This window comes from Chiloscyllium plagiosum, unplaced genomic scaffold, assembly GCF_037043375.1.
Source record: "Chiloscyllium plagiosum isolate Xiang-an unplaced genomic scaffold, Cpla_swu_hap1 HiC_scaffold_16, whole genome shotgun sequence".
Taxonomy (NCBI): Eukaryota; Metazoa; Chordata; class Chondrichthyes; order Orectolobiformes; family Hemiscylliidae; genus Chiloscyllium; species Chiloscyllium plagiosum.
The window spans coordinates 73636338-73661759 of record NW_028270154.1 but is presented as its reverse complement, the minus strand read 5'-3'; the positions used below and the strand labels follow the sequence as shown (position 1 = coordinate 73661759).

The 25422-nt window shown below is 43.6% G+C and overlaps 1 protein-coding gene across 1 annotated transcript in view; it reads right to left on the bottom strand.

Annotated features, from left to right (window-relative positions):
* The window catches only part of LOC122556776 (ran-binding protein 17-like), a 1080295-nt gene that overhangs the window by 992784 nt on the left and 62089 nt on the right, over window positions 1–25422 (bottom strand). Inside the window, exon 2 of the mRNA XM_043703926.2 lies at window positions 16241–16387. Within this exon, the coding sequence (XP_043559861.2) occupies window positions 16241–16387 (147 nt within the window). The remainder of the gene's footprint in view (window positions 1–16240; window positions 16388–25422) is intronic.

The window sequence follows — 25422 nt, the reverse complement described above, 5'->3', positions numbered from 1 at the left end:
CACCTCATTTCCCAAGAGTAGATCAAATATTGTACCTTTTCTATTAGGTACATCCACATACCGAATCAGAGAACTTTCTTGTACATACTTAAACTCCTCTCCATCGAAACCCTTAACACTATGGCAGTCCCAGTCTATGTTTGGAACGTTAAAATTCCCTACCATTATTACTGGGGGGTCTATAGTACACAGTTTCAATAGGTTGATCATCCCTTTCTTATTTCTCAGTTCCACCCAAAAAACTTTTCAGGATGCAATTCCAGGAATATCCTCCCTAAGTACAGCCATAATGTATTCCCCCTTTTAAAAAAACGCCAATCCACCTCCTCTCTTCTCCCTTTTCTATCCTTCTTAATGCACAGGTACCCTTGAACATTAAGCTTCCAGTCCTGTCCATCCTTGAGCCAAGTCTCTGTAATTACTATGATATCCCAGTCCCATGTTCCGAACCATGCACTGAATTCAACTGCTTTCCCTTGTTAGGGCTCAGTCCTACCTCATTCTCTGCTTTGTCCCTGCCTGCCCTGACTGTTTGGCTTGCTCCTTTTCCCAACTGTACCAGTCTCAGACTGACCTCTGTCCTTACAATCTACCCCCCATCTTCCCAAGCAGCTCTCGAAAATCTCCCAGCCAATATATTAGTCCCCTTCCAATTCATGTGCAATCCTTCTTACACAGGTCACTTCTACCCAGAAGAGATTCCAATAATCTGAACCTTTCTTCTCTGCACCAGTTCTTCAGACACACATTCATCTGCTCTATCCTCCTATTCCTACCCTCACTAGCTCATAGCAGTGGGAGTAATCCAGAAATTGCAACCCTTGAGGACCTCCATTTTAAATTCTGGCCTAACTTCTCATATTCTCAGACGGGGGGGGTGGGGTTGGATGGGGTTGTTGATGCGGGGTTATTGGCACGGATGGGGTTTGGGCTGCAACAGATGGGGTTGGGGGGGTGCGGACGGAGGAGGCGAGGATGGGGGAGGGCAGGAGGACAGAACGGCAGAGTCCAAGGTGGGGGGGGGGGGGGGAGCTCGTGCGCAGTGTGCTGCTGTCTAGTCTGCTGAATGGGGAACGGACTTAGCAAGTGCTCAATGTATCAGTCCCATTGAACTGGGGGGAGGCTTCAGCAATGCTGCAGGTTCCGTACAGACAAGTGTGTGTCAGCTCAGAATCAAACCCTGAGGCAGAGAGAGGTAGCAAGGCAGGCAGAGGGAGTAAAAATGAAACTTCAGAAAACTCCTAGCCTCAGAGAGACATTGAATCAATTAACTGAATAATCAATTATCTGAACGAAAGTGACCGCCCATCTCGTTCCGATAATCAAAGTTCCTCTATACTTCAAAAATCACTGCTCCAGGCTAGCTTCGCATTATTTGTTCTATCTTATTAAAATTTAATAAGAGACAGATCTCAATAAAACATATAATCCAAAAAGAACCCACTCTACTCAGTATTGTAGATTTACAAAAACAAAAGTTGGGTTACACTTAAAAACTATGTACTTAGCTGCCCCATGCTGTAAGCTTCCCCCACAAAGGTTCCTCCAAGGTCAGCTGTGAATTTTGCAGATTGTTAACTTTTCTTAGAATCACTCCGATGTCCAGAGATACTTGAACTCAAACAACAAAGGCGGTAGCTGTGCAGATTCGCTGCTGAGTCTAACAGCAGTGTAGGTTTCTTTCTCGCTTGATTCACTGTGGTCTCCACCTTTGTCTCTCTTTCTCCTTTTTCAAGCGCTGTTGATTTGATCATTCCCCCCCCCCCCCCCCCGCTAAAAGTTCCAAAGCAATGCAACAGCTTATAAAACACTAATTATTGCTTCTGAAATTCAAGGAAATCAGCTCCAGCATCTAAATTACCTCAAAAAAAGGAACAGTTCTTACAGCCAAATTTTTTTCCTGTCCTCCATCTTGGATTACTCAGAATCTACAGCACTTCTCGTCTCACCATGAACTCTACATTTTAGCAATTTTTCTGGCAGAAACCCTGATTTATACCATCTCCTCATCTCTCAGCATCAAAGACTGACATGATCCCATATCTCTTAGTACTGTAATTTCTTTACCTGTTACTCCTGACCTATGCGAGTGAACCACAGCCTTACAAATAAATGGTTTAAGAAGATCCAACACCTCCTTCTCAACCAATCTCTGACCAGGTTGTGCATTCTGATGCAGCTTTTTAGGCTCCACTGTGCTTTCCTTTACCACTTTAACAAACTTAACTGGCTTATCCTGTTTTCTTACAGTCATCTTCCCAATGTTTTTTCGAACGCATCAACACTATGACTTCATGTGGCCTAATTTATTGCAATGAAAACACCTGAGCCTTTTAACTTCTCTTTCCCCTTCATGGGTTTCCTTTTTACCCTGGGTAAGCTATCTTTATTATCTTCACCATGATCGACTTTCCCTTACCACCTGAGGACTTTCCCCCAATTTCTGACCCTCATGATTGAAACTGATGTTGAAAGCTAAACTTTGATTTAGCTGCTAACCTCTGCTCTTCCCTGTGAGTTCTCACCACCCGAGGAAGTGAATTTTTGAATTCCTCCAAAATGATCATCTAAGAGTGTCATATGTTTGATCTATTGTTAAAACCCTTATTCAGCTATCAAAATTACTTTGTTTGATCCTTTCAAACTCAATGTATGCTTGACCGGGTTCCTCCGTAAATTCCTGAAACGTTGTCTGTCGGCTTCTGGCACAAGCTCATATGCATTTAAGATGGCTTTCTTCACTCCTCATACTCCCCAGAACCTCCTCTACTAGTGATGTAAATATCTCACTAGCTCTATTACCAACTTTGTTTAAATCAACAAAACCCTCATGGTTGCTGGTCACTTCATTTGTTTAGTCACTTCCTCAAATTAAATGAAGAAGGCTTCTATAATCTTCTCGGCAAATTTTGGCAATATTTGGATATATCAAAACACATCCCCACCACGCCTTTGACTATGATGTTCATCATCACTACCTTCCTCACAAAGCCTACCTCATACCTTCCCCTCCATCCTTTTCAGCCAACTCTCCTGTTTAAGTGCCAACTTCTGAAGTACAAATGCTCTCTCTCTCTCTCTCTCCTTTCCTTCTGCCAGGGCCCTCCTCTCCATTTTTTTTATTCTGTCAGGGCAATTCTTTCCTTTTCTTTTTGTTCTGCTTTTAACCATAATTCTAACAATTTCAGTTCCTGTTCATGTTCAAACTGCTTCATCTGCAATTGAATCCTAGCCATTTCCAAAGATTCTTATGACATTTCCAGCAAATTTAAATGTTGAGCTATTGCTGTAATTACCTCTCCTTTTGCTCACAGATGAAGGGAAACCCAACGCCAGCTTGTCTGCCAATTTCAACAGCTTTGCCTTGCTTACCTTCTGTAAGACCCCCAAAGTCACTTCTTCCACCCCCAGAAAACCCTTAGTGACTGAAAGAGCCATTACTATCCAAGAGCTGTTTAATCCAACTGAATTCAACAGCCAAAACAAAAGGCACTAACACCTTCTACTCGCCGCCTTTGAGTCCAACAACTCTAAACCCAAAGTGGAATTATAGAATCAATCTCGGACAAGCCTGCAATCTTTTATGGACCAGGTCAGATCTCCTCAAAATATTTTAAAGTAGCCTATACTCTAACTTTTCTAATTTTAAAGAAGACGTGAAGTGGGTAATCCAGGTGTGATGTAGCTGGTCAAACCATTCAGCTTTAAGCAAAACAGAATTTATGCAATTGAAACATGAACAAAATAAAACGGAATTTAGAATAACGGAACTACTGGAAAACTTAACTGACCAGATATAGCAACTATTACAAATCAACTTCAATGTAGTAACCTCCCACAAACACATCCCTTGGCAAAAAGGTAAATTAGAAAACAAATTCAGACAGGCAGGAGGGAGCAGTATCCAGGGAAAAATCTCAGAAAAAATCAGAGGACTCCTTTACTAAAGGTTCCAACTCTCCTGGACTCTCACATCTTGTAGTTGCTACAGCTAAAACAAATGACATAAAAACCTGAACGGAGAGAACTGGCCACTCCCCTTCCATTATTAAACTAGATGCTTCCACATCTCTGACTATACAACCTCTCCGAAAAAAAAAGGACAAAATAACCTTCTTAAAATGAAAGCACCATCACAGCCCTAGTTCTGGACTTCCCCAACATCTGGAACATTCTTCCCACATCTAGCCTGCCTAGTCACATAAGAATGTTATATGTTTCTGTGAATTACCTCCAAATTCTTCTAAATTCTAGTGAGTACAAGCCCAGTCGATTCAGTTTTTCTTGATATGTCAATCCAGCCATCCCGGGAATCAGTATGGTGAACCTTCGCTGGACTCTCTTCCTCAGAACGTCCTTCCTCAGACTAGGAGATCAAAACTGCAAACAATACTGAAGATATAACCTGTATAACTGCAGCAAAACCTTCCTACTCCTATACTCAAATCCTTTTGCTATAAAAGTCATGCCATTAGCTTTCCTCACTGCCTGCTGCACCTGGATGCCAACTGTTGCACTATGACACCCAGGTCTCGTTGCACCTCATCTTTTCCTAAAATGCCACCATTTAGGTAATAATCTGCCTTCTTTTTTTGCCCCCAGTGGATAACCTCACAATTATCCACATTATATTGCACTTACCAAATATTTGTCCACTCAGCCTGTTAGCATCCTCCTCACGGCACACATTCCCACCCGGCTTAGTGTCCTCTGAAAATTTGGAGATATTGCATTCAACTCCTTCATCCAAATTGTTCATGTATATTGTGACCAGTTGGGGTCCGAGCACTGAACCCTGCGGCATCCCATTCATCACTGCTTGCCACCCTGAAAAGGACCTGTTTATTCTAACTGTCGGAAACAGGAAACAACTGCTTCCTGAATGCCAACTAGTTTTATATCCACATCAATACATTACCACTTGATACTATGAGCTTTAATTTTGCTTACTAATCTCTTGTGTGGAATCTTGTCAAAAGCCTTTTAAAAGTCCAGTTACAAGCATCCACAGATTCACCCTTGCCCACTTTAGTGATTAGATTAGATTAGATTAGATTAGATGAATTAGAGTATGGAAACAGGCCCTTCGGCCCAACAAGTCCACACCAACCCTCCAAACAGCAACCCACCAAGACCCATTCCCCTACATTTACTCCTTCACCTAACACTACGGGCAATTTAGCATGGCCAATTCACCTAACCTGCACATCTTTGGACTGTGGGAGGAAACCGGAGCACCCGGAGGAAACCCACACAGACAAGGGGAGAATGTGCAAACTCCACACAGTTGACTGAGGTAGATTACATTCTCAAAAAATTACAGAAGGTATTTCAAGCATGATTTCCCCTCACTGAATCCATGCTGACTTGACCAATTCTGTCACTGCAATCCAAATGCACAGTTATTACATCCCAAATAATTGACTCCAGCATTTTCTCCACCAATATCAGGCTAACTGGCCGAGAATTCCCCATTTCCTCTCTTCTTTTTTGGAAAGTGGGCTGACATTAGCTATCTTCCAGTCCATTGGAGCTCTTCTAGAGTCTATAGAATGCTGGAAATTGATCACCAATGCTAGGGCTACTTCCTTAATTACTCTGGGATTGCGAGCATCAGGCCCTGGGGACTTATTGGGTTTTAATCCCATCAATTTTCATAATACCATTTCCTCTCTACTATGGTATTTCTGGAAGGAGGCTCAGTCTTTAAAATTATGTAGTTTACTGCATGACAGCGATTAAGTTCAAAGTTACATTATTATCCTAGGCAACCATGGGTGGCACGGTGGCACAGTGGTTAGCACTGCTGCCTCACAGCGCCAGAGACCCGGGTTCATTTCCCGCCTCAGTCGACTGACTGTGTGGAGTTTGCACGTTCTCCCCGTGTCTGCGTGGGTTTCCTCCGGGTGCTCCGGTTTCCTCCCACAGTCCAAAAATGTGCAGGTCAGGTGAATTGGCCATGTTAAATTGCCCGTAGTGTTAGGTAAGGGGTAAATGTAGGGGTATGGGTGGGTTGCGCTTCGGCAGGGCGGTGTGGACTTGTTGGGCCGAAGGGCCTGTTTCCACACTGTAAGTAATCTAATCTAATCAAACCCTTCAAAGTGCTGGTAGGTGGGATTAGATTGGGTTGGGATATCTGGTCGGCATGGATGGGTTGAACCGAAGGGTCTGTTTCCATGCTGTACATCTCATATGACTATGAGGAGACCCAGATGGCACATGTCTCTCCTTTGAGATCCAGAGCTGTTCAGAAAACTAAGTCTTTATAATATCATATTTGGTAGAGCATACTGTAGCCTTCAACATTATGCCTTTCAGAGTTATTCCACAATTTAATTCTGGCTTCTTTTACATCACTGATCTTAACTCTACCATTGTGCCATGCCTTTAATTGCCTAGTCATAAGCTCTACAATATATACCCTGCACCTCTTCACCTCTTGACTTCACTGTTTTCCTTTATAGTACTTCCTAAAACCTAAAATCCAAGCAATTTTTGTTATCTGACATAATACAGAATGTGCTTCCTGTCATGTTTTGTTCTGTAATGCTCCTATGAAATTCCTTGGGAAATTTTGTTAAATTAAAGGAGCTACATAAATGAGAGCTGTTTTGTTTACTGGATACTTGGGCAATTCTCCATTTTGCTGGATTAATAGCAGATTCACAGCTATACTGATACAGCCTTGCTCAGGATCTGGCTAGTTTCGAACCAAACGCCATCAGTTCTGCAGCCAGGATATTGTTGAGTTTTGCTATGTCCATTGTACACAACCATTTCTTGGTAAAGATATTTGAAATATCAACGACTTGAGGTATACATGTTTCTAATCAATCTGGTGAGATTTCAACTCAGGTATCCTGATTCAGAGACCAGGAAAATGCCACTGCACCACAGCAAGACTTCCCTGTTTTTATGCTTGATTGCCTCTGAAATAAAGGTCAACATTCCATTTGCCTTCCCAATTGGCTGCTGAACATATATGTTAGATTATTGTGATTTGACAAGAGATAGCATTACAGCTGTCCTGAGGGAGAATATTCCCAGAAATACATCCAGGGAAGTTATTTGGGTGGAACTGAGAAATAAGAAAGGGATGATCACCTTATTGGGATTGTATTATAGACCCCCTAATAGTCAGACGGAAATTGAGAAACAAATTTGTAAGGAGATCTCAGCAATCTGTAAGAACAATAAGGTGGTTATGGCAAGGGATTTTAACTTTCCTAATATAGACTGGGACTGAGCTGAAAATGTGTTGCTGGAATAGACTGGGACTGCCATAGTGTTAAGGGTTTAGATAGAGAGGAATTTGTTAAGTGCGTACAAGACAATTTTCTGATTCAGTATGTGGATGTACCTACTAGAGAAGGTGCAAACTTGACCTACTCTTGGGAAATAAGACAGGACAGGTGACTGAGGTGTCAGTGGGAGAGCACTTTGGGGCCAGCGACCATAATTCTATTAGATTTAAAATTGTGATCGAAAAGGATAGACCAGATCTAAAAGTTGAAGTTTTAAATTGAAGAAAGGCCAATTTTGATGGTATTAGGCAAGAACTTTCAAAAGGTAACTAGGGGCAGATGTTCGCAGGTAAAGGGATGGCTGGAAAATGGGAAGCCTTCAGAAATGAGATAACGGGATCCAGAGAAACTATTAGATTAGATTAGATTAGATTACTTACAGTGTGGAAACAGGCCCTTCGGCCCAACAAGTCCACACCGACCCGCCAAAGCGCAACCCACCCATACCCCTACATTTACCCCTTACCTAACACTATGGGCAATTTAGCATGGCCAATTCACCTGACCTGCACATCTTTGGACTGTGGGAGGAAACCGGAGCACCCGGAGGAAACCCACGCAGGCACGGGGAGAATGTGCAAGCTCCACACAGTCAGTCGCCTACGGTGGGAATTGAACCCGGGTCTCTGGTGCTGTGAGGCAGCAGTGCTAACCACTGTGCCTCCGTGCCACCCGTATATTCCTGTTAACTGAAAGGAAAGGCTGGTAGGTATAGGGAATGCTGGATGACTAAAGAAATTGAGGGTTTGGTTAAGAAAAAGAAGGAAGCATATGTCAAGTACAGAAAGGATAGATGGAGTGAATCCTTAGAAGAGTATAAAGCCAATAGCAGTATACTTAAGAGGGAAATCAGGAGTGCAAAAAAGGAGACATGAGATAGCTTTGGCAAATAGAATTAATGAGAATCCAAAGGGTGTTTTTTACAAATACATTAAGGACAAAAGTGTAACTTGGGAGAGAATAGGGCCCCTCAAAGATCAGAGCTGAAAATGTGTTGCTGGAAAAGCGCAGCAGGTGAGGCAGCATCCAAGGAGCAGGAGAATCGACGTTTCGGGCATGAGCCCTTCTTCAGGAATCATGCCCGAAACATCAACTCTCCTGCTCCTTGGATTCTGCCTGACCTGCTGTGCTTTTCCAGCAACACATTTTCAACTCTGATCTCCAGCATCTGCAGTCGTCACTTTCTCCCCTCAAAGATCAGCAAGGCAGCCTTTGCGTGGAGTCGCAGAAATTAAGGGAGATACTAAACGAGTATTTTTTATCAGTATTTATTGTGGAAAAGTTCATGGAAGATATAGAACGTAGGGAAATAGATGGTGACATCTTGAAAAATGTCCATATTACAGAGGAGGAAGTGCTGGTTGTCTTGAAACGCATAAAAGTGGATAAATCCCCAGGACCTGTTCAGGTGTACCCTAGAACTCTGTGGGAAGCTAGGGAAGTGATTGCTGGGCCTCTTGCTGAGATATTTGTATCATCGATAGTCACAGGTGAACAGCCGGAAAACTGGAGGTTGGCTAACGTGGTGCCACTGATTAAGAAGGTTGGTAAGGACAAGCCAGGGAACTATAGACCAGTGAGCCTGACAGGACGTACATGTGTTAGGAAATGCAAGGACTGATTAGAGACAGTCAACATGGCTTTGTGCGTGGAAAATCATGTCTCACAAACTTGATTGAGTTTTTTGAGGAAGTAACAAAGAGGATTGATGAGTGCCGAGCGGTAGATGTGATCTATATGGACTTCAGTAAGGCGTTCGACAAGGTTCCCCATGGGACACTGGTTAGCAAGGTTTAGATCTCACAGAATACAGGGAGAACTAGCCATTTGGATACAGAACTGGCTCAAAGGTAGAAGACAGAGGGTGGTGGTGGAGGGTTGTTTTTCAGACTGGAGGCCTGTGACCAGTGGAGTGCCACAAGGATCGTGCTAGGTCCTCTACTTTTTGACATTTACATAAATGATTTGGATGTGAGCATAAGAGGAATAGTTAGTAAGTTTGCAGATGACATCAAAATTGGAGGCGTTGTGGACAGTGAAGAAGGTTACCTCAGATTACAATAGGATCTTGATCAGATGGGCCAATGGGCTGAGCAGTGGCAGATGGAGTTTAATTCAGATAAATTCGAGATGCTGCATTTTGGGAAAGCAATTCTTAGCAGGACTTATACACTTAATGGTAAGGTCCCAGGGAGTATTGCTGAACAAAGAGACCTTGGAGTGCAGATTCATAGCGCCTTGAAAGTGGAGTCGCAGGTAGATAGCATAGTGAAGGCGGCATTTGGTATGCTTTCCTTTATTGGACTGAGTATTGAGTACAGGCGTTGGGAGGTCATGTTGCGGCTGTACAGGACATTGGCTAGGCCACTGTTGAAATATTGCGTGCAATTCTGGTCTCCTTCCTATCGGAAAGATATTGTGAAACTTGAAATGGTTTAGAAAAGATTTACAAGGATGTTGCCAGGGTTCGAGGATTTGAGCTATAGGTAGAGGCTGTACAGGCTGGGGCTGTTTTCCCTGGAGCGTCGGAGGCTGAGGGGTGACCTTATAGAGGTTTACAAAATTATGAGGGGCGTGGATAGGATAAATAGACGAAGTCTTTTCTCTAAGGACTAGAGAAGCCGCACGGTGGCACAGTGGTTAGCATTGCTGCCTCACAGCACCCGAGACCTGGGTTCAATTCCCGCCTCAGGCGACTGACTGTGTGGAGTTTGCACATTCTCCCCGTGTCTGCGTGAGTTTCCTCTGGGTGCTCAGGTTTCCTCCCACAATCTAAAAATGTGCAGGTTAGGTGAATTGGCCATGCTAAATTGTCCGTAGCGTTAGGTGCAGGGGTAAATGTAGGGAAATGGGTCTGGGTAGGTTGCGCTTCGGCGGGTCGGTGAGGTCTTGTTGGGCCGAAGGGCCTGTTTCCACACTGTAAGTAATCTAATCATTAAAGTAATCTAATCGAGGGGGCATAGGCTTAGGATGAGAGGGGAAATATATAAAAGAGACCTAAGGGGCAACTTTTTCACGCAGAAGGTGGTACGTGTATGGAATTAACTGCCGCAGTAAGTGGTGGAGGCTGGAACAATTGCAACATTTAAAAGGCATTTGGATGGGTTTATGAATAGGAAGAGTTTTGGAGGGCCTGGTGCTGGCAGGTGGGACTAGATTGGGTTGGGATATCTGGTCGGCGTGGACAGGTTTGACCGAAGGGTGTGTTTCTGTGCTGTACATCTCTGACTCTATGACTCTTATGGACAAGAACACTCAAATTCCTCTGTTATGTAGATTTCTCCATTTAAATAATATTCAGCTCCTCTATTTTTAATATCACTTAAAATGATAGGATGTAAAATCAAAGGTAAGCCATTCAGTTGATCGTGTCTGCTCCACCATTCAACAAGATCATGGAGGACCTATTAATTGTCAATACCATTTTCCAGCCTTTAACTGGTAGACCTTAATTCCCTTGCTGATTAAAATCTCAGCCTTGAACATACTTAATTACCCAGCTTCTAAAGCCCTCCACAGTTAAAAAAATTACAGTTGCACTCCTCTGAGAGAAATTCTTCCTCTTCCTTTGCCTTAAATGGTCGCGCCTCACTGTGATCCATGTGGCAGACATCTGAAGTCTTTCTCCATTTATATAATATTTTTCTCCTTGGTTCTTCCTGCCAAAATGCATAACTTCACATCTTCCCATCTTATATTCAACTCCCAATTTTCACCCATTCACCTAACACATTATATCCTTCTTTGTGACATCTTCACCACTTGCCTTCCCATCTGTTTTTGTGTCAACTGTAAACTTAGCGATAGTACATTCATTGCCAAATCATTAATATATTGCAAGTAATTGTGGGCCCAGCAATGATCCCTGTGACACACCACTAGTTCCACATTCCAACATGAAAATGCTCCTTTATTCCAACTGTTTGTTTTTGATTAGTTAACTAATCCTCTCACCATGCTAATATACTACCCCCCATAACATGGGCTCCCATCTTATTAAACAGCTTCATGTGTGATAGTTTTTCAAATGCCGTTGGGAAATTTAAATCTGTTCCAACTACAAGTTCCCCTTCATCTATTTTGCTTATGTTTGTTACCTCCTCACAAGATTCTACTCAGTTTGTCAGGCATGACTTATGCTTCATGAAGCCACTAAGCTTGATTATGTTGCGTGTTACTAAATGCTGTTATTGCAGTCTTTACAACAGAGATTAACCTTTTTTTCGAATTACAGGTGTTAAGCTAACAGATCTAACAGTTACTGTTTTCTTTCTTGTCTTCCTCACGTTTTGAAAAAGGGCATATTGGCTGTTTATCAATTATGTTATTTTCCAGAATTGAAAGGTTCCTGCAATATTATTACACTGTCTCTACTTCCTTTAAATATCCGAAGATGCAACTCATCAGATCCAGGGGACATATTGGTTTTTAGTCCCATTACTTCCTCTAGTACTTTTTCTCTCATGACATACATTGCATATATTTCTGACCCATGATTATTTAATATTTTTGCAATGCTATTAGTGTCTCCTCTACTGTGTGAAGACTGATACAAACTATTTATTAATCTCATCTGCCATATCCAGTTCCCCCATTATTATTTACCCAGCCTCATTCTCTAAGGGGCCTATGTTTACTTTGGTCTCTTTGCCTTTTTATATATTGAAATAATCAGTTTCTTTATTATTTGCTCAATTTTCTTCAGTTTATTTTCTGCCTCCATTTTTTTTGGGTCACCTTTTATTTTTGAAAAATTTCCCAATTCTCTGGTTTACCACATTATATTTGATCTTTGCCACATTATATTTTTTCTTTCAGTTTGATCCTATTGGTAACTTCTCTGGTTAAACATGGTTGGTTTACATACTTTCTAAAATCCTTCTTCTTCACTGGATTATATGTTTATTGTAAGTCATGAACTATTTTTTTTAATATCTGACATTGTTCATCAATAGTTCTTTCTGTTAACTTCCTTTCACAGTCCACTCCAGCTAACTCTGTCCTCATTCCTTTGTAATTATCCTTATTTAAGTTTAGTATAGCTCTTTCTGACCCAAATTGAATGCTAAATTCTATCACATTATGGTATTGTTTCCTTGGTGGGGGGCAGGGGGAAGTGTATTTTACTCTGAGATTATTTATTAAACCCATCCTCAGATATGAAATCCCTACTTGGATCCACAACATATTGTTCTAGGAAACTGTTCTAAATACACTATATGAATTCTTCCTCATGCCTACTTCTACCTTATAGAGTCATTGAGATGTACAGCACAGAAACAGATCCTTCAGTCCAACTCGTCCATGCCAACCAGATATCTCAACCCAATGTAGTCCCACCTGCCAGCACTCAGCCCATATCCTTCCAAACCTTTCTTATTCATACATCCATCCAGACGCCTTGTAAATGTTGCAATTGTACTCATCTCCACCACTTCCTCTGGCATCTCATTCAATACACGCACCATCCTCTGCATGAAAAAGTTGCCCCTTAGGTCTCTTTTATATCTTTCTGCTCTCACCCTAAACCTATGCCCTTTAGTTCTGGACTCCCCCGTCCCAGCAAACAGACTTAATCTATTTATCCTATCCACGCCCTTCATGATTTTTGTAAACCTCTACAAGGTCACCCCTCAGCCTCCAACGCTCTAGGGAAAACAGCCCCAGCCTATTCAACCTCTCCCTGTAGCTCAAATCCTCCAACCCTGGCAACATCCTTGCAAATCTTTTCTGACTCCTTTCAAGTTTTACCGGTTTAATTTTTCCGATCTTCCAAAAATTAATGCCCATGATTGATTTACTTTTTTTTAAACATTCTCATTATCACCTGGTTTATTTTCTATCCTATAGTATTTTCTATCCTGTAACCTATTCCCACCAGTCTCTTTTTCTATTTCTTGCTACAAAGATGCATGGATTCTACATCTTCAGATCTGAGATCATTTCCTGCTGTTATGCTTATTCCATCCTGTCTAACAAAGATATCCCATCACCCTTTCCTTCCTGCCTATCCTTTCAAAAAGTTACATATCCCGGAACAGTTCCCAGTTTTAATCACTTAAGTATCTCTCTGTAATGGCTATAAGATCAGACTATGTAAAAGACATTTGGACAGGTACATGAATAGGAAAGGTTTAGAGGGATATGGGCCAAATGCAGGTTGGCTTTAGTTAGGGAAAAATGGTCAGCATCGACAAGTTGGACTGAAGGGTCTGTTTCCATGCTATGACTCAAAGGTGCAAAGGATATTTACCAGGATGTTGCTAGGCTGGAGAGGTTTGTTAACAAAGGGAGATTTGATAAATTATGGTTGTTTTCCTTAGAACAGAGAATTCAGAGGGGGAACATGGTTGAGGTAAATAAAGTTATGAGGGGCATAAATAGGTTAGATGGGAATGATCTTTTCCTCTTGATGGAGAGATCAAATGTTCATTCCCCTTAGATTTAAAGTAAGGGGCAGGAAGCTTTGAGGGCAACAGAAGCAGAAATCCACCTAACTTTTAGAAGTACATCTATAATGTCAAGGCATCCAAGGCTATGGGCCAAGTACTGGAAAAGGGTATTAGAATAGTTGGGCACTTGTTTTTAACTGGTGCAGATTCAATGGGCTGAAAGGCCTTTTACTGTGGTGTAGACTTCTTTGTTTATAACAATGACTACTGGTCCTAGCACGGTTCAAATAAAGCCCACCCCACCAGAACAGCACCATTCAGTTTTTCTATTATTTATTTGGAACTAACTTCTACTCATCCAGTGCAAGATCTTAAATAAGTGATCTGATAATTAAAGTCGAGGAGTCAAGAAAGTTGGTGACAAGGTAGAGCTGGGTCTCATCAGCAGACTTGCAAAACCTAACACTGCGCTTTTGGTTGATGTCACTGATTGAATACACATAGATAAGAAATAGGAGAGGCACAACAAAAGACTGATCATTGGGGGTCACTAGAACGCACAATGGGAGACCGGAAAGAGAAGCCATTACAAGTAATACTCTGGCTATGATTAACAAGTCCAGAGAAAGTAGCATGAATTCAATATGGCTATTTATTGCCTTATCATTCTTCTTTTAATCATCAGCAACTTTCCACTGATTTGAGTTATACGAAGCACAAAGAAAGATGGTCATGATTGTTGAAGGACAAGTCTTTCAACCATGCAAGTCAGATGTGTGATGGAAAATCCTCCAATTGTCTGGATAGATGCAGCTCCAATAATACTCAAGGTCAATGACATAACGGAAAAAGCAGTTCACTTGACTCACCCCCATCCATCATCACAAATATTCATCATGGTACAAGCAGCTGTCGACAAGATGTACTGCAGCAATTTGGTGAAGTTCCTTCACTCAAACTGTCTAAAACTGTGAACTTTACTATCGAGATGACAAAAGTCAGCACACCCAGGGTGAACACCACTGCTTGTAAGTTCCATCCAAGTCACACACAACTCTTATTGACTATATCACCATTCCTTCACTGAAAAATATAGAACTTTCTTAACAGTACTGTGCTTGCACCACAGGCTGCAGTTCAAGGTGGTGGATCACCACCAGCTTTTGAAGGGCAATTAGAGTAGAGTAGCTGAATATAAAGAAAGTGCCATAAATGTAAGTTTAAATTATAAGGACTTCAGGACAGTGAACAGGAGAAACCTCTTTATCAAGTTCAGAGAATTCATTTCCTGAGTTTTTACTGGAGACACAAATAATATTAATATTTAAGTGCAGATAGATTGGAGAGATAGAGTAAGGGCTGAAGAATGTGTTTGGTGGAAAAGCGCAGCAGGTCAGGCAGCATCCAAGGAGCAGGAGAATCGACATTTCGGGCATAAGCCGCCCAAAACATCGATTCTCCTGCTCCTTGGATGCTGCCTGACCTGCTGCGCTTTTCCAGCAACACATTTTTCAGCTCTGGTCTCCAGCATCTGCAGTCCTCACTTTCTCCAAGATAGAGTAAGGATAAGGAGTTGAAGGCACATGGAAACAGAGCCAATAAAAATTATTAGGAATATTTCTCAGATGGATGGTTGGTACTGTACTGGCTTGAACAGGTTGTGTGTTTTTGTGTTTAAATTCCATGTAGTCCTTCGCATCATTCAATGACACCCAAGGATGGGGTGGGAAAAATGTAATATTGGTGAATAGGAGGCTTTATTTTGTAGTTAGACAGGAGTGTAAGCAGTTGATTTTACGTCTATTCATTATCTAATTAAACGTGGTTGCTTGATTTCCATTGTGATGGAGACTGACAAAGCAAGCATACCACGTATCTAAAAATTCAGCATGCTCAGTTGAAAAAGAATTAAGGCACAAGTAAAATTAGACATTTTTTTCTGACTATTGTCTGAAACAATTCAAAAGTGGTGGCCTCAAGTTTCTACAATCTCACACAGAGCTTAGGGAACATAAACTATGGGAAGTAAACATGCTCTACAGAAGTTGGGCGGCACGGTGGCACAGTGGTTAGCACTGCTGCCTCACAGCGCCAGAGACCCGGGTTCAATTCCCGCCTCAGGCGACTGACTGTGTGGAGTTTGCACATTCTCCCCGTGTCTGCGTGGGTTTCCTCCGGGTGCTCCGGTTTCCTCCCACAGTCCAAAGATGTGCAGGTCAGGTGAATTGGCCATGCTAAATTGCCCGTAGTGTTAGGTAAGGGGGTAAATGTAGGGGTATGGGTAAATGTAGGGGTATGGGTGGGTTGCGCTTCGGCGGGTCGGTGTGGACTTGTTGGGCCGAAGGGCCTGTTTCCACATTGTAAGTAATCTAAAAAAAAAAGTTGGCTTGTCCAGCATTACTGGGACTGTGTGGAAGAACTTGGAATTATCTTAAGTCTGTGTTGCTCATGAGACTGATTTTGGGATCTCTTAATTACTGGACAGAAAATAGAAATAAAATTCAGATTTTTGGCAGGAACACACAATAACACAAATAAACTTACAGTTCCTCGTTCCAATAGGAGTTGGCACTTGCTGAGACATTCAGGGCTCTCAGTAAGCTCAATCAAGGCTTTCTCTGCTTGCAATCGTTGGGCTGGATCTGTGGCCTCATAAAGCTGCTTACATATTATTTCCAACTGTGCCAAATCCTACAAAGTCAAAAAAGTTGAAAAATTAAGACTGAGCAAGGCTTCCACAAAAATGTCACATTTAATTCACACAGCGATGCTTTCAAAATGTTGCTTTCAATATTTGAAATGAGTGAAGATGATTTCTTGCAAAACTGAATTGCCTAGAACTCCAGATGTAAACACAATATATTTTTGTATGAACATTATAGATAACTCAAACTGGATTTATTTTAAATAAAAATACACCGATGTTTTGTTAGCTACTTACCGATAAAAACATCCAACAAAAACTGTAAAAAACATTTGACAAAAGAGCATTTGGGACTAGTGATTGCAAAATATATAACTGCTCCTTGTTCTTAAGAACATCTATCAATGGAATTGTATTTCCAACCAATGCATAACACCTTGTCAAAACAGAAGTAAATAAAGAAATAAAGTTGAATATAAAGTCAAAATACTATGTATAATGTTGAAATACCACAATAATTGCCAAGTGTCATGAATGCATATTTTTGTAACAAATTGAAAATAAACCAGATTTGCAGTACTATTCAGTAACTTCCTAATTGTTTTCTTAATGCTCTCCAAGTGAACGAAGTGAAGGAAAATGTCAGTGCATCACTTGTCTCAGACTAACCTTTCTTTTTAACAACTTGACAAGTAGGGGTCTTCCAATATATCCAGGGTAAATTTATCAGATGCCCTATTGTTGAACCACAAAGACTTAAGAGTTCTTAGGTTTCATTGTGAAGTATGTAGAATTGGCTAATGATACCAAAGAGATGGCTGTGGATATTCAACAATTTACTTCAGTTTCACTAGATGACAGAAGGATAACTAGGGTGCCATTTCTTATCACCACACAGCTACCCTTACTAGAACATGCATATGTAGGATTTAGCAATGGCATTCTAGTGTACAGTTGGGATCACATGTAAGGTCAAATATAATGCAAAATATAATGTGAAAAATAACCATTCAGCTAATGTACCAGCGTATTTCCAATACCTACACAATAAGTCACCAACTTTGTGACAGCAGGAGTAACAGAAACATTTCTAGGTCATGAAACAAGATTGGTACCTGGCAGTTACACAGTTGTGGTTGCTGCCTGGAGATGAAGATCAGAAATTTCTTTAATTAACATTGGCCATTGTCTTTACACAAACTGTTTCAAATCCGCACCTCAAATCTACGGGATTCTATATGATTATCTTAACAATGACATCACAAGAAGTTTTAAGAAAGCAAAAGATTTCACTGCATTTGAATGGAAACCAGGACACTTGGCAAATGACCAGCAACAATCCCATTCTAAATAATAAACCAATGATATTAGTTTCAATTAGTTGTATCCCTGATTTGTACAAATTCCCACTATGCACTGCACTGTGGATAATTTAACATGGCACAGCAATGAGGATAACTTGTCAACCAGTCACCTTATGCACAATAAACTGCTGAATGAGCTGTGGTCAGCCTCCTGAATACAGACAGCACTTATAAATCTAACTGCTGCCAGTATACATACCATCTATGACAAACACTGAAAATCTAATTTATGTCTAGCTAACACCCAGTATATAGATGTAAAAAGCATCTCTACAACTTCTAGAATTTAAACATTACATAAAAACACATCTTCACTGAGTGATAAACTGCTGAATGAGACACCAAAGTGAAAAGAATATTGTCACTAGTAATGAATATATTGTCCATGAGTGATCACATCAGTCCATTACTGAGAACGACCTTCATGCTTCTTTCTTTTTTTTTATTAACAAATAACTTTTTTCTAAAGACTAAATCACAGGCTGGTATGTAGCCCAACAACAATGTCATTATAGTTCAGGTTCAATACAACATTCCTTGTGTTCAAAACAACGAAGCAGCATCCAGAAGCATGGCACAGCCTCCAATCAACACTTGTTTAAAACAATGCCACAAGCATAATCACAAGCTTTCTCCTCTCTTACGTGCAATAGACAAGGTACTGGCTTTACACCAAGATCTAGTGTCAACTGCAGAAGGTACTAAATATCTGAGAGTCAGTGTGAAGCTCACAGACCAGAATTAGCTTAATTACAAATAAAATTTTTGAAACTGAGCAAGAACCACACTCAAGAGATTAGCAACTTACCTTACTTCATAGGCTATTTTAAAACAATCTTTCAAGTTCATTCCAGCAACTTTTGAACTGAGTTTCCAAAGCATTATGAAGAATCGGTCCCTTTGTGACTACCTCGTCAGGTCCACGCCCCCTAACAACGCACCCTCGTCTCCCGACACCTACCCCTGCCACTGCAGGAATTGCAAAACCTGCGCCCCACACCTCCCTCTGCAACTCCGTCCAAGGGCCCAAAGGAGCCTTCCACATCCATCAAGGTCTCACCTGAACTTCCACACATGTCATTTACTGTATCCATTGCTCCCGTTGCAGTCTCCTCTACACTGGGGAGATAGGATGCCTACTCGCAGAGCGCTTCAGAGAACATCTCCAGGACACCTGCACCAACCAAACCCACCACCCCGTAACCGACAACCTCAACTCCCCCTCCCATTCTGCCAAGGACATGCAGGTCCTGAGCCTCTTCCATTACCACTCTCTTACCACCCGACACCTGTAGGAAGAACACCTCATCTTCCACCTCGGGACCCTCCAACCCCATGGCCCACCTTTTCCCAGTTTCAAACTTCCAGCTCAGCACCGACCTCATGATCTGTCCTACCTGTCCATTTTCCTTCCCATTTGTCCACTCCACCCTTCCCTCTGACCTATCACCATTACCCCCACATCCATCCACGTATTGCCCTCTCAGCTACCTTCCCCCCAGCCCCACCCCCCTCCCATTCATCTCTCCACCAGTAAATGTTCCTAGCCTCATTCCTGATAAAGGGCTTTTGCCCGAAATGTTGAGTTTCCTGCTCTTGGAATACAGCCTGACCTGCTGCGCTTTTCTAGCATCACACTTTCAACTCCAATCTGGAAATAATCTTCATCCAGTCAAAGTAAAATACTGAAGATTCTTAAGAGCTATTCTTGAGAATCTTACAAATTAAGGTATACTTCCTAACCTGCACAGACCTAGAGAGGTCCAGAGTACCCCAATATTCAACCAAATAACAGTATTGTAGAGAAGTCCAGAGGATTAGTTGAGGTAGATGAAGTTGCTACCTGCCACAGGAGGCTGAAGACCTCCGGTGCTGATGGAGACGAGGGTGAGGACGAACACGGGTCTCAAGGAGAGCATGGGATTCAGTGCCAAGGAGATGGAAGGGATGACTGACAATGCAGAGGGACAAATGGTGTCTAGGACAACGGGAATCACCAGGGTCAGGAATAAGGGGATGGTCGTACTCAGGGCTAAGGCTTAAAAGGTGAAGGGATGGAGGTCCTTGCGGTCAGGTGATGGAGGGCCTCAGGATCAGGAGGTGGAAGTCTCTCGATCAAGGGAGATGGAATTGTAATGGTCAGAGGGATGGAGTACCCTTGACATGGGGAACTGGAGGGTCTCAGCGATAGGGAAATGGAGAGTCTCAGGGTCAGAAGAAATGGGAGGCACTAAGGGATAAGGGGGAAAGGATGGGGTTAGGGACAGGGGAAAGGAAAGCTTCAAGGACAGGGGAAACAATGGTATCAGGGAAAGGGAAATGGAAGATGCCAGGGACAAGGAAAATATGCTAGAGGCTGGGAATGATTAGTTACAGTGTGGAAACAGGCCCTTCGGCCCAACAAGTCCACACCAACCCGCCGAAGCGCAACCCACCCAGACCCATTCTCCTACATTTACCCCTTCACCTAACATACGAGCAATTTAGCTTGGCCAATTCACCTAACCTGCACGTTTTTGGATTGTGGGAAGAAACTGGAGCACCCAGAGGAAACCCACGCAAACACAGGGAGAATGTGCAAACTCCACACAGTCAGTTGTCTGAGGCAGGAATTGAACCCAGGTCTCTGGCGCTGTGAGGCAGCAGTGCTAACCACTGTGCCACCGTGCCACCCTAATACCACACAGAATATAAGAGGGTCTTAGAGATAGGAATATGAGAGTCTTAGTGACAGGGAAAATCAGATGGCAGCAGGGACAGGAGAAAGGAGGATCACATGGAGAGGGGAAAGGAGGGCTTCATGGACAGGGGAGTAGAGAGTCTTAAGACTGGGTACTGAGGGCCGGAGGTACAAGAGAAGGAAGGAGTCAGGAACGAGTAAAGGCAGGTGTCATGAAGAGGGAAAATCAGATGGACTCTGGAACAGGAGAATAGAGGGAATCAAGGAGGGTCTTAGAGAGAAGGAAAATCACATGGTCGCAGGAGATCAGGAAAAGGGAGTGGATACTTCTCAGGGGTAAGGGAAAGGAGAGTCTCACAAGGGAGTGGAAGGTCTCAGTGACAATGTAAAGGAGGGTCAAAGGGACAGGAGAGGGCCTCGAGGACAGGGAAAGGGAGGATTTTCTGGTACAAGGCAAATCATGTGGTCTCAAATGGAGAGTCTCTTGGCAGGAGAAAGGAGAGCCTCGTGGTAGGGAAGTGGAGAGTCTCAGGACAGGGAGGAGTCAAGGACAAGTGAAGGAGGATGTCAGGAACAGGGAAAATCAGATGGTCTCCAGGACAGAAGAATGGAGGTGGTCAAGGAGGATCTTAGTGACAAGGAAAAGGTCTCAGAGAGAAGAAAAGTCACATGGTCTCAGGAGATCAGGTACGAGGAATGGCGATGTCTCGGACAAGGGAAAAGAGGATCTCACAGGGAGTAGAGTGGGTCAGGGACACGCAGTGGAGGATCTCAGGGACAGGCATTGGATAGTCTCAGGGACAAGGCAGTGGATGGTCTCAGGGACACAGCAGTGGAGGAAATCATGGATAGGGAGAGGAAGCAACCAGTGATGGCCTCTGGGACAAGGAAAATGGGGTCTAAGACACAGGAGAAAGCAGGGTCTTAGAGTCAAGGAAAATCAAATGGTGTCAGGGACAGGAAAATGGAGGATTTCAGTGGCTGGGAAAGGAAGGTCTCTGGGGCGGGGGAAAGGAGGGTCTCTTGGACGGGGAAAGGAAGGTCTCCTGGATGGGGGAAAACGACTGCTTCCTGGACAAGGAAAATCAAACCATCTCAAATGGAAGCTTTCTTAGCACGGAACTGGCGGGTCTCAGGAACAGGGGAAACATGGGTCTCTAGGACTGGGGAAAGGAAGGTCTCTGGGAGAAGTGAAAAGTGGGTTTCTGGGACAAGGAAAGAGTGGCCTCTGGGGCGGGGGTAAGGGAGAGACTCCGAGGCATGGGAAAGGGACAGCCTCTGAGGCAGGGGAAAGGGAGAGCCTCCGAGGCAGGGGAAAGGGAGAGCCCCTGGGACAGGGGAAAGGAGGGCCTCAAGGACAGAGGAAAGGAAGGTCTCTGGGACAGGGGAAACAAGGGCCTCTGAACAGAGGAAAAGGCGGCTCTGGAGGGGAAAAGTAGGGCCTCAGGGACAGGGGAAAAGGAGGGCCTCAGGGACAGGGGAAAGAATGGCCTCAGGGACAGAGGAAAGGAGGGCCTCAGGGATAGAGGAAAGGAGGGCCTCAGGGACAGAGGAAAGGAGGGCCTCAGGATCAGAGGAAAGGAGGGCCTCAGGATCAGAGGAAAGGAGGGCCTCAGGATCAGAGGAAAGGAGGGCCTCAGGATCAGAGGAAAGGAGGGCCTCAGGATCAGAGGAAAGGAGGGCCTCAGGGACAGGAAAGGACTGGATCGGGGAGTCCAGAACTAGAGGGCATAGGTTTAGGGTGAGAGGGGAAAGATATAGACAATAGACAGTAGGTGCAGGAGTAGGACATTCTGCCCTTCGAGCCTGCACCACCATTCAATATGATCATGGCTGATCATCCTTAATCAGTATCCTGTTCCTGCCTTATCTCCATAACCCTTGATTCCACTATCCTTGAGAGCTCTATCCAACTCTTTCTTAAATGAATCCAGAGACTGGGCCTCCACTGCCCTCTGGGGCAGAGCATTCCACACAGCCACCACTCTCTGGGTGAAGAAGTTTCTCCTCATCTCTGTCCTAAATGGTCTACCCCGTATTTTTAAGCTGTGTCCTCTGGTTCGGCACTCACCCATCAGCGGAAACATGTATCCTGCCTCCACAGTGTCCAATCCTTTAATAATCTTATATATCTCAATCAGATCCCCTTTCAGTCTTCTAAATTCAAGGGTATACAAGCCCAGTCGCTCCAGTCTTTCAGCGTAAGGTAGTCCCGCCATTCCAGGAACTGACCTCGTGAACCCACGCTGCACTCACTCAATAGCCAGAATGTCTTTCCTCAAATTTGGAGACCAGAACTACACACAATACTCCAGGTGTGGTCTCACCAGGGCCCTGTACAGCTGCAGAAGAACCTCTTTGCTTCTATATTCAATCCCTCTTGTTATGAAGGCCAACATGCTATTAGCCTTCTTCACTACCTGCTGTACCTGCATGCTTACCTTCATTGACTGGTGCACAAGAACACCCAGATCTCTTTGTACTGTCCCTTTACCTAAATTGATTCCATTTAGGTAGTAATCTGCCTTCCTGATCTTGCCACCAAAGTGGATAACCATACATTTATCCACATTAAACTGCATCTGACCACTCACCTAACCTGTCCAGGTCACCCTGTAATCTCCTAACATCCTCCTCACATTTCACTCTGCCACCCAGCTTAGTATCATCAGCAAATTTGCTACTGTTATTACTAATACCATCTTCTATATCATTAATGTGTATTGTAAAAAGCTGCGGTCCCAGCACTGATCCCTGCGGTACCCCACTGGTCACTGCCTGCCATTCCAAAATGGAGCCGTTTATCATTACTCTTTGTTTCCTGTCAGCCAACCAACTTTCAATCCAAGTTAGTACTTTGCCTCCAATACCATGCGCCCTAATTTTGCTCACTAACCTCCTATGTAGGACTATAAAAGGGACCTAAGGGGTAACTTGTTCACACAGAGGGTGGTACGGGTATGGAATGAGCTGCCAGATGAAGTGGTGGAGGCTGGTACAATTGCAACATTTAAGAGGCATTTGGACGGGTATATGAATAGAAAGAGTTTGGAGGGATATGGGCCGGGTGCTGGCAGGTGGGACTAGATTGGGTTGGGATATCAGGTTGGCATGGACGGGTTGGACCGAAGGGTCTGTTTCCATGCTGTACATCTCTATGATTCTATATAGGGGAGATGAGGGTCTCAGGGACAAGGAAAATCAAATTGTCTCAAATTAGGGATTTTTATTGGCAGGGGAGTGGAGGGTATCAGGGACAGAGGAAAAGAGGCTCACAGGGACAGGAAAGTGGAGAGGAGGGTCTCGGGGATAGGGCAGTGGAGGGTCACATGGCCAGGGCAGTGGACGGTCATGGGGCCTGGGCAGTGGAGGGTCTCCAGGATAGGACAGAGTGGAAAGTCTCCGGGTCAAGGGCGTGGAGGGTCACCGGGTCAAGGGTGTGGAGGGTCTTCGGGTCAAGGGTGTGGAGGATGTCCAGGTCAAGGATATGGAGAGTCTCTGAGTCAAAGCTGTGGAGAGTCTCCAGGACAGGGGAGTGGAGGGTCTTCAGGTCAAGGGTGTGAAGAGTTGAGAGGACAGGAGGATAGAGGGTCTCTGGGTCAGAGGTGTGGAGGGTCTCTGGGTCAGAGGTGTGGAGGGTCTCTGGGTCAAGGTTGTGGAGGGTCTCCAGGTCAAAACTGTGGAGGGTCTCCAGGTCAAAACTGTGGAGGGTCTCCAGGTCAAGGGTGTAGAGTGTCTCTGGGTCAAGGGTGTGGAGAGTCTCCAAGATGGGGATAGTGTCTCATGGACAGGGAAATTGGGGTGCTGAAGAAACAGAGGTTCTCAAGTACACAAGGGGAGATTGGAAGTTCTCAGTGATGGGAGGGAAGATGAAGCATCTTGGGAATTTCAGATTTGGTGGGTCATGTACACAAGAGGTAGGTTGGAGGGTCTTCAGGACTGGGCAGGGTGAGAGTCTTGGAGACGATGATTTTCAGTTTCTCAATGATGAAAGGAAGAGTTGAAGAGTCTCTGGAACATGTGGGATTGGAGAATATTAGCTATTGGAATGGAGTGAAGGTGTCACGATTGGAGTAATAGAGGGTCTTTGGGACAAGAACTGAATGGAGGATTTTGGTGACAGAAATGGGGTGACCTGTCAGGAGGAGACAAATAAGGAGGCCTGTTTTGGTTATAGTAATGTTGGGTCTTGGCAACGGTGAGAGCAGACAAATGGTCTCTGGGATTGAGGGCAGAGGGCCCTGGTGACCGGTGTTGGTATAGAATTTTGGGGACAGATGTGGGGTGTGGAGTACAGGGTTTTGGGCATAGATGTGATGGGGGGTCTTGCCAAAGCTGGGAAGGAAGAATGGTCCCAGGGATTGAGGATCTTGGGGTCAGGAAGGTGGGATGGAAGATCCTGATGATGGAGGTGTGGGGAATCCTTGGAATTACAGGCAGTTCAAAAGTTTCAAAGAAATAGGAGATGAGATAAAGGAATGGAAGAGGGCAACAAAGCTCTCAGAGATTCTCTGGTGACAGGACTGGTGTGATAGAGATTCTCGGATCAAGGACGGTTGAGTGAAAATCGCCCACTTCAGGGAATGAAGTTCCTGGGACTTAGGGCAGTGGACCTACACTTTGCACAAGCTGAGGGGGTCAAGTGTGCAAACTGTGGTCAGTGTGAGAAAGAAGAGATCAGCTAAGAATTAAACAACAGTGGGTATCAAGACCTATCTGCATATAGTATACATGTTGATCAACTAATAATTGAGAAAATCTTGCTATTCAAGATGCATCTGTTTGTCACTAAGCAGAAAGTGAAGTTGAAAATCGAGACCTTTTGGCAGCAAGATGCAGATCAGCATATTGAAAATACAATGTAAAGTACTTTCATAAAGAAGTCAAATTTGCCAATAAATACATGGATTTATAAGAGCACAATAACACATATGAACTTATGATTCCCACTTTAAAATGCAACCACATTACCTTAGAGTCTCAGCTCTGAATTATAAGGCTCATTTTGCCCTGGTGTAGTAAATCTCAAAATCACTAT